Source organism: Anomalospiza imberbis, chromosome 1 (assembly GCF_031753505.1).
Source record: "Anomalospiza imberbis isolate Cuckoo-Finch-1a 21T00152 chromosome 1, ASM3175350v1, whole genome shotgun sequence".
In the NCBI taxonomy this organism is placed as follows: domain Eukaryota; kingdom Metazoa; phylum Chordata; class Aves; order Passeriformes; family Viduidae; genus Anomalospiza; species Anomalospiza imberbis.
In genome coordinates this window covers 117,197,281-117,209,547 of record NC_089681.1, presented here as the reverse complement: position 1 = coordinate 117,209,547, position 12,267 = coordinate 117,197,281, and the positions used below count along the sequence as shown (strand labels likewise).

Sequence of the window (12,267 nt, the reverse complement as noted above, 5' to 3'; positions counted from 1 at the left end):
TAAGGACTGGGACAATCCTAAAGGCTATTAACTACATAAATTAAGGAAAACTGGCAACTGCTGTAGATCAGGTATGGAAAGTTGCTGGTCCCTCTGCCACCAGTTCAGCAGCTAGCAGCCAGCTCTCCATCTTCTGCAGCAACCCTTGAAAACAACCTATAAACACAAGGTTATTATCTTCAACCTCAGACCACACTAGAGACTACAGAGATTAAAGAGTTACTACTGTGGGAAACCAAACAAATGCAGAACTAGGGGCGTAACACCAAAATGCTGAGGAGCTTGGCTCTTAATTTCTGACACCTACACAATAAAGTTGAAATATACATAAATAAGAGAGTCTAAGTATATGCTCATGGTTGATTTTGAGCACTTGGAAGCATTATTACTTTCTATGGTTTGCTGCTCTGTGAGCTTTTAAAACACAGTTAAGGAAAAAAACCTGTAATTATTTAAATTGTCAGAATAAGTTTATCAATCAACAGGAAAACTTTCCTCTTTGGGCACTTAAGAACACCACACAGACAGGGGGGAAAAATTAAAGGAGCAGGTAATAAAGTCCTAAAAAGAACTAAAATACAACCAGTTGGAGTGAGAATGATAATACTGGGGAGTGTGTAGAAATCTACAGAAAAAGAAAAAGCCCTGGATGAGCATCTCAAAACCTGGCAGATAATATCTGACAGTATATAATTTGAAGGAGATAACTTTTTATAATTTTTCTGTTCTCCATCACATGCTGTCTTGAAATTATTCTTTTCTTTTTTTTTTTCCTCCTATCCTTGTGCCCTCATTGGAGAATGGCATTTTTAAATGAAAGAAGATGCAATTCCCTTAACTGAAAAGGAAGGGCCACTTTAAAATGGAAGTGGGGAGAGAAGGGCGCAAAGAAACACTCAACCCAATGCACCAATATTCTCTATTATTCCAAAATAACAGTGGCTGCTCCTGTATAGATTCGAAAATTCAGAGACCACATTATTTCTAGTAGGAAAACTCAAACTGGATTTCATTGCATTGTAAAACAGTTAAGGAAAGGGTTGGTCCCATTACAGATATATACTTACAGCTTGTTCATTTCTCATTCCCACATATTTTATTCCAACCGCCTGGGCTGCAATTGCAATTTCAGTAACTGGAATACCAACAATGCCAAACATATATTCAATATTCTATAAAGAAAAATGTTGAGAAAAGTCAGATTGTTTTTTCCCAAAAGACAGCTTTAATAAGCACATGCTAACAAACACAGACATGCTGACTACACAGGCAATCTAAAACTAAAATGTAACATATATAGTCACAGAGAAGCTCACAGGTCACTGTGGAAACATCAGCTGATGTTTGCAGCTCAGCCCTCTGTGGTTGTGAAAGCCCTGAATTTTGGGAGTCTACAAGCAGGGGGACAATGGTTCAGTGCCTCAATCAAAGTGTGTTTAGTGCTTTCCACTGAGCAATTCTTACCTGGGACATCTCTGCTATGTCACATTCCTGATTCCCAGTACGTCAGCTTCTACTCTAAAAATGCCTCATGGCACCTTGTGTTCTCACACTTTCACAGAAAATGAACGGCAAAAAGCCCCCAAGAAATGGCTGGGGAAGTACCGTGCCCACAGAAACACAGAGATGAAGAAGACTACGCTTGTCTGGATTACAACTGAACTACTTTTCTATGTTTCACAGGCCAAACGCAAAGTCTTCTCCCAAGACCCGTGCCAGGCCTGCCGCATCTCGAGTTTAGAGACCACACGGAGTTTTCGTCACCGTAAAGGAGGCGCAGGAGGCACATCCAGCTGCCACGGGCAGAGCCGCAGAGGACCCTCGGCATCGCTTGGTGGTACCGGCGGATCGGCTGAGCTCGGGAGGGGGAGGCTTGGGAACGGGGAGGCCCTCCAGAAGAGGGGAATCAGTGTCGGCCCGGGGAACACCGCCCGGCGGCCGGGCCGCTCCTGGGGCTGTGCGGCGGAACCTCCCTTCCTCTCCCGCCCTCCCACAAAGCGGCGGGGCGAGCCCTTTCCGTCCGCCCCCGGGAGAGCGGCGGCGGCGCCGGTCGGGGTGAGTCCGGCCGCGCACATCCACTCGCTGCAGGTATCCCGGCCCGCAGGCTGCCGGTCACCGCCCCCGCTCTCTTACTTGCGCCTTGAGGGCCTGGGCGATGAGCTGCGCCCCGCTGACCGCCTCGCCCTCCATGCCGGCCCCGCTGCCCGCCTGGAACGGGCCGGACCGGGCCGGACGGGACCGGCAGCCGGGGCGAAGGGCGCGCGCAGTGACTGACAGGCGGCTCGGCCAATCAGGCAGCGGAGGGGGCGGGCCTGAGGGACCCACCCCTGACCCCGCTGGCGGGCGGCGCGGGGCGGAGACCGGGGTAGCTTCCTATTGGCCAGCGCGGGCAGCCAATCAGAGGCCGCGAGACGCCGGCCCTGCAGCGCGAGGCTCGAGGCGCGCGGGGTGGCGCGCGGGACCCGGCCCCGGTCGGGACTTCCCGGGGCGGGCGGGGAGGGATGGCGCCGGGAGGGATGGCGCCGGGAGGGATGGCGCCGGGAGGGATCGCTGCCGCCCCGGCTGCCGCCCCGGCGGCCTCCGTGAGCCGCAGGGCCGCCCGGTACCCGGGGCAGCCGCCCCCGAGCGCTCCGGCTGTATGGAGCTGGTCAGAGGTGGCGAGCACGCGGCGGGGCGAAGTACGGGCGTTGTGCGAGGGGCCGGCGCGCACCAGGAGAAGCGCCAGAGGAGTGCCGGACACCCTCCCAAAACCCCAGCTGAGGGATGGCGCACGGCCCTTGCTCCGGCTCTGCCCATCCCGGCACGTGTCGCTGAAGTGACACAGGTGACAGCATGTCCTTGCCTCGCGGTCCGGCTTGTCCGTGCCACCGCCCGGTTTGTCCAGCCAAACCACCGACGGCAGCAGCGCTCCATTCGCCCTCAAGCGCCACACAACAACAAAACGTAGATAACAAAACACAGATGGCATGGATGACAAAAACCTTCACAAAACCTACATTATAAAATACTGTAATATAATGCAGCAAATAAAAGCAGTAGACAGGAGGTATCAGTGGAAAACCCCTTGAATTTCACTATATTTTACGTATTTTTAAAATACGTTGTATAATATATAGCGGAATGGCAGCAACATCACAATTCATGGTTATCATTCAACATAAAAAGCACTTTATTTTTTCATAGCCAATTGAATATTTGCCTAGTAATCATTAGTGTTTATGTTGCTATTATTACTGTTTATGTTGCAGTTTATGCTACTATACTATATGTTGGGCATAGCTTAACATGCATTTGCAGTTAATCACTCAGGATGACCCAGACTAGTGCTGTGCTACCTCTGTTATTTCAAGATTCTGCTGAGTGTAGAAGTGTGAAGAAGAAGGGTATGTGATGCTTTTCTCCGTGTATACATCCAGGTGTGGTGACAGGTGACAGACTTCTAAGCTTTCAAAGCTGTTGAAAAGTGAGTGACTGGATGCTTTACTTCACAACACACAGATCAGATGGTTCCGAAAAGGTGAGTAGGAAAACAGGCTGCAGTGTGACTGGGGGGGAAACTTGGCATCCAAACTTGGACACCAGTCTTTTTACCTTTTGTGGGGAACTATAGCTGGAATATTGTGGCTGCATGACAGTAATACTGCTATGAAACATTTCTATATGGGCAACATGATCCTGCTGAAGCTTGTCTGTCAGGCAAAGGACCACATAAATCACAGGAAAGGGACGTAAAAAGAGAGAAAATTGTAAAGTATTTCAGGTAATGAAAATTTAAAGTCATGGCTGAGGTGACGTGACAGCTCTGTAGATCCTAAGCAAATTAACTTCTCTTCAAGGAAAGGATTTATGAGATGGTGTAACATTTTCTAGTAGTAAAAACATCCAGAGTGTGGCAGAGACACACTGTTAGGAATCTCAACAGCCTAAGGGCTGAGTAAACCCTCTTGGTATCCTTATTTTGGCTGGAAAGTTTAATACACCCAAGCCCAGCCTTGGGGCTTTTCATGGCTCTGTGTGTTAGAAGCAATCCATGAGAGCAGAGTCCTGTTGTTTAAGCTGTCAGACTAGGGAAAGGCTTTAGGGAGCAGTCACACAAGTGCTCAGCCATCATCTGTAGGACTAGCAGTAATCACAACCCAGAGCTGGACTCAGAGGAGTTATTTTAGTTGCCCCAGGTTCAGCCAGATGGGCTTGTGTAGTTGCACGTTCGGTGTTAAACCTCTGGTGCATCTAAATGAGCAAAAGATTCAGATTCGTACTTTTGAGTGTTTCTGACCACCAGGAAATGAAACTTTGTAGAAAAGTAAGACCTCTCCAAGCATGTTTGTAAAATACAACATTTTGTAGAGGCTCATTACTGGTTAATTTTTTTTAATTAGTGTGTTTGGATTTTAAAAAGGCAGTTTTTCTAATGCATAGCAATTCCATCTCGTGATCTGAAACTCTACAGCTTTTTCCATCACTAGTAATGATGAATTCTAATTAGATCTTAGTTGACAACTTTATTAAGGAGCAGCTGACTAGAACCCATGCCTGCCCTAAATAGGCATTTTGGCTTTGAAGGGGTGACAAGAAATAGAAAAGAGAGTTTTGTCAGTAAAGTGCAACACAGGTTGTTTATTTTCAGTATGTTCCTTAACTGTTAGAGGTTTCTCACCCCTGTACTCCCTCCTCCTGCTACTGCTTTATATCTTCACATGTGCTTTGGTATTTCAGTTGCAAGGCTGAGCTGCACAGGACAGGGAGGCCCCTCCATCCCTGGTATGCATTGCCAAATCACTCCCCAAAAATACCAAATGTTTTCCTCAACATGCGGAATAGCAACGATAGCTTGTCATACATCACTTTTCAAAACTGTTTACATAAATGCAGTATCTTGAATCCATCGGATTACAGACGGGCCAAGGTTTTATTCTGTTTTCATCATACTTTAAATAAATTTACCCTTGAAGGCATGTATATATGGACATATTGGCTAATTAAAGCTCAAGGAAATAGGAATATGTAGTTGAGCTTAGCAGCATTTGAACAGCTAAGTTACTCCTGTTCCCTTAGAAGTGTCACTATTACATGTTAAGACCTTTTGGTGGAGCAAGCAGTTTTTCTGTCGACCATGGGCACCAAGGTTATAATTTTGCTGTCCTACATAATGCTTTTGCCATTTGCTCATTGTTAGGTACTAAGCAGTTGGTGTTTAGGGAAAAAAGAAGCAGTATTGAGGATTGTTATTAGCTGCTTTTCATCCTGGAATTCAGCAAAGAGATCTTTTCAGTTAACTTGCTATAGACTTTCTTTTTTTAGGTACAAAACTACATTTAACAGAACATGAATAAAAATAAGACTGTGATTAGTTTAGAATTGATCTTTTTTTTCCTGCTGAGCTTTAGAGAAGTCTCTTCATGTGTGTGTCTGTCAGTCTTTATTTGCTTTGGAAAAATTCAGGGAGCTGTGGATCACGAAGACTGAAGGGCACTAAGAGTGTTTTGAAACTTTTTTTTTTTCTTGGATACAAGTTCCCAGAGAGCAAATACAATTAAAAAGTCAGTAACTGAACTTAGAGCTATCAATATATAGCACCAGTAATCTCTCCTGTGCTCTTTCAACTTCACTGATATTTGAGATTTAATTGCTTAATGATACTAGTGACACTGTGGTGACAAATACAGAATTCTCATGTTGTGAGAGTAATTCTGAATAAAAAGGCATTTCTGTAGTCTTTCTGAACTGTTGCACAGCCATTGACTGTGTCAGTCCTTCTTCTAAGTCCTTTCCTAACTTGGGAAGTCAAAAGGTTACATGGGGAGCCCATACTGCTGAGAGTGCCCCAACCTTCCAGACTCAATAATTCTTCATTTTTTTCTAAGAAAAGCTAACTAATGCAAACTTTCTCCATTTTCTATAGATTCTTTGATTTATTTTTGTTACTATGAAAGCATTTTTAAACTTACTTATCTGCGTTGCGTGGGAGGAATGCAGATCTGAATTGCACTCAACACTTATAAAAATGTTCAAAAACAGCATTGTAGGGGAAATATTTGCCTATTTCATATGTGGAGTTAGAATACAGTGAATTCATAATCCATTAGGAAAAGCATTTTCATGATAGATGCAGAAGTATTGTCTAGTGTAATTCTCTTGGCAATTATCTGTTCCAATGTTGATAAAATAAGTCCTATTTCTGCTTGACTGCTAAATACAGTCTCCAAGTAATTTTAGGAAATGCTACTTTTAAATACAACTCCCATCATTGAATGGAGGAGAAACTGCAAATTTGTGAGCTGCTTTAAACTTTTCTTAAAAATGTTTTGATATATATGGTGAAATAATCTATGAATGAATGTTAATTATAAAGGGAAACCAAGCAAGGAGATCACTAGAACTGTATATAAAGCTTAAATGCTTTTGACCAGGACACAGCTGTTTAAAGAACCAGTGTAGATGGATTCAAGGTTTAGAAACAAAATGCACGTGGTCCTTCAGGAACTTAAAAGCACCACACTGCTGAGAGCCTCAGTTACCATCCACATTTAATTGTAAATTTAAATTCCTGGCATGATATTTTTCTCAAGCTCCCCCCTGCCCAACCTGTCTGGGTTTTTTTTCCTCTAGATTTATGGCATTCACCATGGTGACTCTGTGCTGGAAGCTGTCCATCTGCTTTCTCTTCTATCAAGTGGTCTCAGGAAGAGTGAGGAGGGAGGGGCACTACGTGGCGGCCGTGTACGAGCACGAGTCCATCCTGAGCCCAACCCCGGCGGCGCTGGTGGAGCGACGCTCCGCGCTGGAGCTCATGGGCAGGAACCTCGACATCTATGAGCAGCAAGTGCTGGCTGCTGCCAGGCAGGTGCAGCCCAGCTCCAGGCAGCACTTGTGTGTGCCCTGGGTATATATAGAAGAAGTGCTTTTTGAAGATAATCTTTCACATTTGTGTTCCCAGGCAACTAAAGCCGTATTTAGATCCATAACTATGGTCTGGGTTCTCAGACGATCTGACCTGCCAGCAGCTCTGAAAAAGAAGCAGCGAATTAGCATCCCGCCTGACTCAGGCTATTCCAAGCTTGGAAAAACACACCCATCGTTATTTAGTATAGGGAAATTAATTTTCTATTTTGGTTTGAATACCTACCTCCTTTCTGTTTTCTGAAATGGAAGGGTTTCTTTGAAAGTTTGTCTTGCTGGCAGCTGTCTCGGGTTTGGTTTTATTCCAGTGCTCTCAATGGAAATTCCTGAATGTTTCTAAAAACGAAGGAAGTCAAACGCTTTGGAAATGAATGTTCTGCTTTTAACAACTTTGTGGAACTAAAATTTTCCATTCCTTTCTCCTACCCACCACGGAATGGTTCTCAGTCTAAATATATTTAGAGGAGAGAAACTAGTATTGCCAGCTGTTCTTAGGCACAACCCTCTTTCCTCCCCTCCCAAGAAAACCCAGGCTGGTTCTAGTGACAGGAAGCAAGTCTTACTGGCCCTACACAGAGAAGAACTGACTTGCAATTTTCAGAGATCTGTTGTTCTGGGAGAGAATAATTACTATTTTTATATAATTTGAAAACATGATATTATTTTTTTTTTGAGAAGTTCAGATTATTGGGCAGAAGCATAATAGCAATTTTTATGCAGCCCTGCACCCAAGACACATACATTATCCCAAAGCCATCACAAAGGTAACACGTTTGAGCTGACTTTTGAAAACTAACAGGAATTTGAGTGACTGGTGCTGTGTCTGACTTAAGAAGAATCCACCTCATTTTTAGGAACAATTCAGATCTCCCTGAATTTCAGGCAGAGCCTCTGGCGTGGCTACATTTCTACCAGACTGTGAACTGCTTTCACAGTGAAGCTGTTTCTGAAATCAACACTCCGAGTACCCTGTCCAACCCTATACTATAATGGGATTTAGAGATGTCTCTTCATGCATGTGTCTGTTAGTCTGTATTTGCTTTGGAAAAATTCAGGGAGCTGTAGATCACCCAATACCTAATTAATTAAGTGATGCTGCACCTTTGACAAAGTGTATCTGCAAATAGCATCATTCTGATAAAAAAATTAAGACAAGTTTTAACATCATCAGTCTTTAACCTGAATTATGACATTCTCATAACTTGTGTGAAGGGAGGATACCTTTGGTAAGAAATTGGATGCAGTATGCTCTTATTTGCATGCCCTTAAAATGATGTCAAATGCATTATTTTTCAAGATAAAGGTATGTGTCAGGTTAAACAAGTTTTCTTTATACACAGTTACACACCTACTACATAGTTACACCTACTATGAAGTTGAAGGAAAGACATCTTCAAGCTGCGCTATTGGCAAAACATAACTGGGTTATCCTTAACCTACTTTCTCTCTTTTTACCCATGAGATCCCCCCATTTTCCTTTGCTTTGCCTACAAAACATGTCTTTGTTTTACACACAGGGGGCACAGATCATTGTTTTTCCTGAAGATGGAATCCATGGCTTCAACTTCACCAGAAGCTCCATTTACCCTTACTTGGATTTCATTCCGTATTCACACTCTGGGAAGTGGAATCCCTGCAGAGAGCCCTATTTGTACAATGACACAGAGGTAAACATAGGGGTGATGCCTGCAGGGGTGGGATTACTGAATGCTCCAAGTGGGAAATAGTTCAAGTTGGTTTGCTTAGGGAAGTAAGCAAGAAGCTTAACACTCCTAGTACCAGATTTTGTTTTCATGGATGCTCAAGCTCTGCTGGTTTCCTTCTTAGCAGAGGAGGGTTTAGATTCATACATGCAAGGAGATCAGTTCTGTATGAACCATCTGGATTTGTCATCTCCTCCCCAACCTCTGAAATGATTACTGCTCTCTGGTATGATCTGTTGTGTGTGGTTTTAGTTTGAACAACGTTGGTTTATATAAAACAAGACAGTAGTATCTTCCCTTTTGGTGCATTCTTGTTACCTGGCTTTAATGACTTAATGACATCACAGCATTCTGACTCAGCAATCATTGTCAAATGATTAGCACAAGTAACAGGACTTACCTGCTAGAACGTAATAGAAGTCACAGCTTGGCACGGACCAAGCGTGATTACATAAGATATGACCTGGATGTTACAAAAATAGTATTGTCACTGACTGTTCTGTACCTGAACTGAAAATAACCATGCTCAGTAAATACAGACTGCTAGTTCTTCCAGTAATCAATATAATGAAAGAAATCATGCCTGTACCTAGTGAATGGGATTTGTGTGTGAACATGAATCGCAGTTGTAAACAATGATCTATTTGAATCTTTGTTACCAATGATCATGGCCGAGCAAGCAAGAACTTAGTTTGCCATTCAGATGCTGTTTGGAGATCGCAGTAATGTCAGTCTTTGGTACACCACTCTGTGTTATGGAAGAAATATCCCAGTAATAAAGTGGTCTGCAACGTTTTCTATTTCTTTGCCGTAATTTGCAAGGTCTATCCCTTTCCATCTCTGCTTCTCTAAATCATAGGTAGCAATTGCTTTTTCAAAATTTGTAGTAAAAACGTACAGGTGCAGATGATCATTATTAGACATTTGCTGTTCTAAAGGCACACAGAGATATGTTGCGCTGCCTTGGCAAAGTTTTCAATTGACCTACAGTGTTTTAAAGCCATTGGTGCTCCTAAAAGTCACAAGTTTCTAAAAATTAACATCCTTGGAATAGATTTACTTACTTCCTTCCTTCTGAGGAAATAAAACCTAGACAATTTTTTTCAGAGCTGTTTTAAAATAAACTTCTGAAATAACTTTCTGCCTACAAAGCTACTGCTTCCAGTAACTCTTGTCACAAAATCATCAGTGCTTTTAAATTTTATAGATATGGTTAAACGTGTTCAGTTTTGAATTTCCAAAATAATAATTTGGAAAGTATTAAATAAGTCATAGATGCTTAAGTAAAATTTACTCCATCACATTCTGAAGCGTTCACATTTCTCCATGCTGTTCTCCAGGTCGTTCAGCGCCTGAGCTGCATGGCTCTGAAGAACAAGATATTCCTTGTGGCCAACTTAGGGACCAAGCAGCCGTGTGAGCACTCAGATCCTCAGTGCCCATCGGACGGGAGGTACCAGTTCAACACCAACGTGGCGTTTGCTGCGGACGGCGCGCTGCTGGCCACGTATCACAAACACAATCTGTACTTTGAGTATGCTTTTGACACCCCTCCAGAGCCAGAATATGCATTCTTTGACACCCCTTTTGCTGGCAAGTTTGGCATGTTCACTTGCTTTGATATACTCTTTTTTGAGCCTGCAGTGAACCTCATCAGACAATACAGTTTGAAGCAAATTGTTTATCCAACTGCCTGGATGAACCAGCTCCCACTTCTGTCTGCTGTAGAGTTTCAACAAGCTTTTGCAACAGCTTTCAATGTCAATATTTTAGCAGCCAACATCCACCACCCTACCTTGGGCATGACAGGGAGTGGCATATACACTCCAGTCAAATCATTCATCTACCACAACATGGAAAGTTATGGTGGCAAGCTCATAGTAGCAGAAATTCCTGTGATTACTGCAGATTATAAAACCAATTTAGAGAGTAATGAAAGATTTAGAGAGAACTTACATGACTCATGCAGGACTTTTACGAGCACCTCACTGGATGATGAAGTTTGCTATAAGGAGCAAGAAGAGACTCCTAGCAGTGTATCTGAAAAAGGAAAGGAACAGTCACCTCCTTCCTTTTATGCAGAAATGATGTATGACAACTTCACTTTTGTTCCACTGTGGGGGGAAAAGGGAGAGCTCCAGGTTTGTGCCAATGCCCTTTGTTGTTACTTGAACTATCGGAGAGCTGTTCTAACTGAGGAATTATATGCTTTGGGAGTTTTTGATGGGCTCCATACAGTGCATGGCACATACTATGTCCAGGCCTGTGCCTTGGTGAAATGTGGTGGTCTCAGCTTTAGCACTTGTGGACAGGAGGTCACAGATGCCACTGCTCTGATAGATTTCCATCTATGGGGAAATATGAGCACTCCTTACATCTTTCCCTTGTTGCTGACATCTGGTATTACCTTGGACTTTGCTGATCACATGGGCTGGAAAAACAACTACTATTTCCTCAGCAAAAATAGGACATCTGCTGGCCTCCTGACAGCTGCTCTCTATGGACGATGGTATGAAAAGGACTAGCACAGATACTTCACTGAGTCAGAAAACAACTGCCCATATGTTCAGAGTCTGTATCTTAACAGAAATTGTTAAATATCCATATTTGCTCGAGGTTCAGGTGTGTTTGTCCCATCACTGCCTGATTAGGTCCCACATTTGAAATAATGGCTGTACGTACAGGCTGTATCCTGGCAGTTTATGTCCTACCAAGAGTGAAAGAACTGCCTTGCAAAGGTAAAGGCTTGCTGTGATCTGGTGAGATGATTTATACCAGAAAATAACACTTCTTATATCAACTGAATTTGTTCCTTTTAATTTAATCCTTTGGTTTTTGGGGGTCCTGGCTGGGAGTATGGAAATTAACAGAATGGAAAACTACTGCAAGAAAAAAAAAACCACAAAAGAAAGCAAAGGAAGACACAAATATTGTGCATAACATGGACAAGAACATGAAGGTGTACACACATACAGCTTTTATTTGCTGAGGTTCTGATTTCTGGTTAGGGTGCCATGATTGTTTTTTTTTTTAGAGTCAAAACCGCCCAGTTGAAATCATTACCATGGACTGGCCACTCGGGTATCTGTAATCCTCTTACACTTTAATGAATGTTACAGTTACAGACATCTACAGAAAAGCTAATCTGGGGAACAGGATATCAATGACTGTGAAAACCTAGACTGCAGCAAGACACAATTCACAAGAAATTATGTTCAAAGAAAACATCAGCATTGAATATCAGTGGCCATGTTATGTACTGTTTGAGTACTTTTAACTTTCCCTGTTTAAAAGAGCAATCATTTTAAGACTGTTTTAAGACATCTTTTATGCTGTTCATGAATTTATTCAAGAGGAGTTATGAAAAGAACATAATAAGCTGTGGGACAGCAAGGATTTTGCATCAATGCTTCATGTGCCAGATGGCAGAGTAAAACACACCCTTTTTTTCCAGAGCAATAACTAGATTTAAGTGCTATAGCAGTTCTACTGCAGTGAAGAAACTGGGAAGAGAATATTCAAAGGTTATTAATTTGGGGTTAAATTTAGACAAGTTAATTTATTCTCAAGCATTATAATTTTATGGGGTCTTATTGGCTATTATGACTTCATCTGGGTAATGGCTGTTGAGTAATGGAATAAACACAACTGTTCCTTTGGTGAA

General features: G+C 42.8%; 2 protein-coding genes across 4 annotated transcripts in view; one reads left to right on the top strand and one right to left on the bottom strand.

The window, feature by feature from the left end:
* HACL1 (2-hydroxyacyl-CoA lyase 1) overlaps positions 1–2,288 on the bottom strand; it is a 21,107-nt gene extending 18,819 nt beyond the window's left edge. Inside the window, exons 1-2 of the mRNA XM_068207814.1 lie at positions 2,134–2,288; positions 1,068–1,172 (exon numbers count right to left, since the gene is read on the bottom strand). Coding sequence (XP_068063915.1) covers positions 1,068–1,172; positions 2,134–2,190 — 162 coding nt within the window. The 5' untranslated portion in view covers positions 2,191–2,288. The remainder of the gene's footprint in view (positions 1–1,067; positions 1,173–2,133) is intronic.
* BTD (biotinidase) lies at positions 1,706–12,267 on the top strand. Of its 3 annotated transcripts, none has more exons than XM_068207829.1 (5): positions 1,706–1,837; positions 3,310–3,383; positions 6,610–6,844; positions 8,418–8,567; positions 9,944–12,267. In XM_068207829.1, exons 3-5 carry the CDS (start codon positions 6,614–6,616, stop codon positions 11,126–11,128), a joined length of 1,566 nt encoding a protein of 521 aa, XP_068063930.1. In that variant the 5' UTR covers positions 1,706–1,837; positions 3,310–3,383; positions 6,610–6,613; the 3' UTR covers positions 11,129–12,267. The 3 variants fall into 3 exon arrangements, with proteins under 3 accessions (XP_068063930.1, XP_068063951.1, XP_068063941.1); XM_068207850.1 differs by lacking the exon at positions 1,706–1,837 and adding an exon at positions 3,032–3,046 and having other exon boundaries at positions 3,351–3,383; XM_068207840.1 differs by lacking the exons at positions 1,706–1,837; positions 3,310–3,383 and having other exon boundaries at positions 6,353–6,844.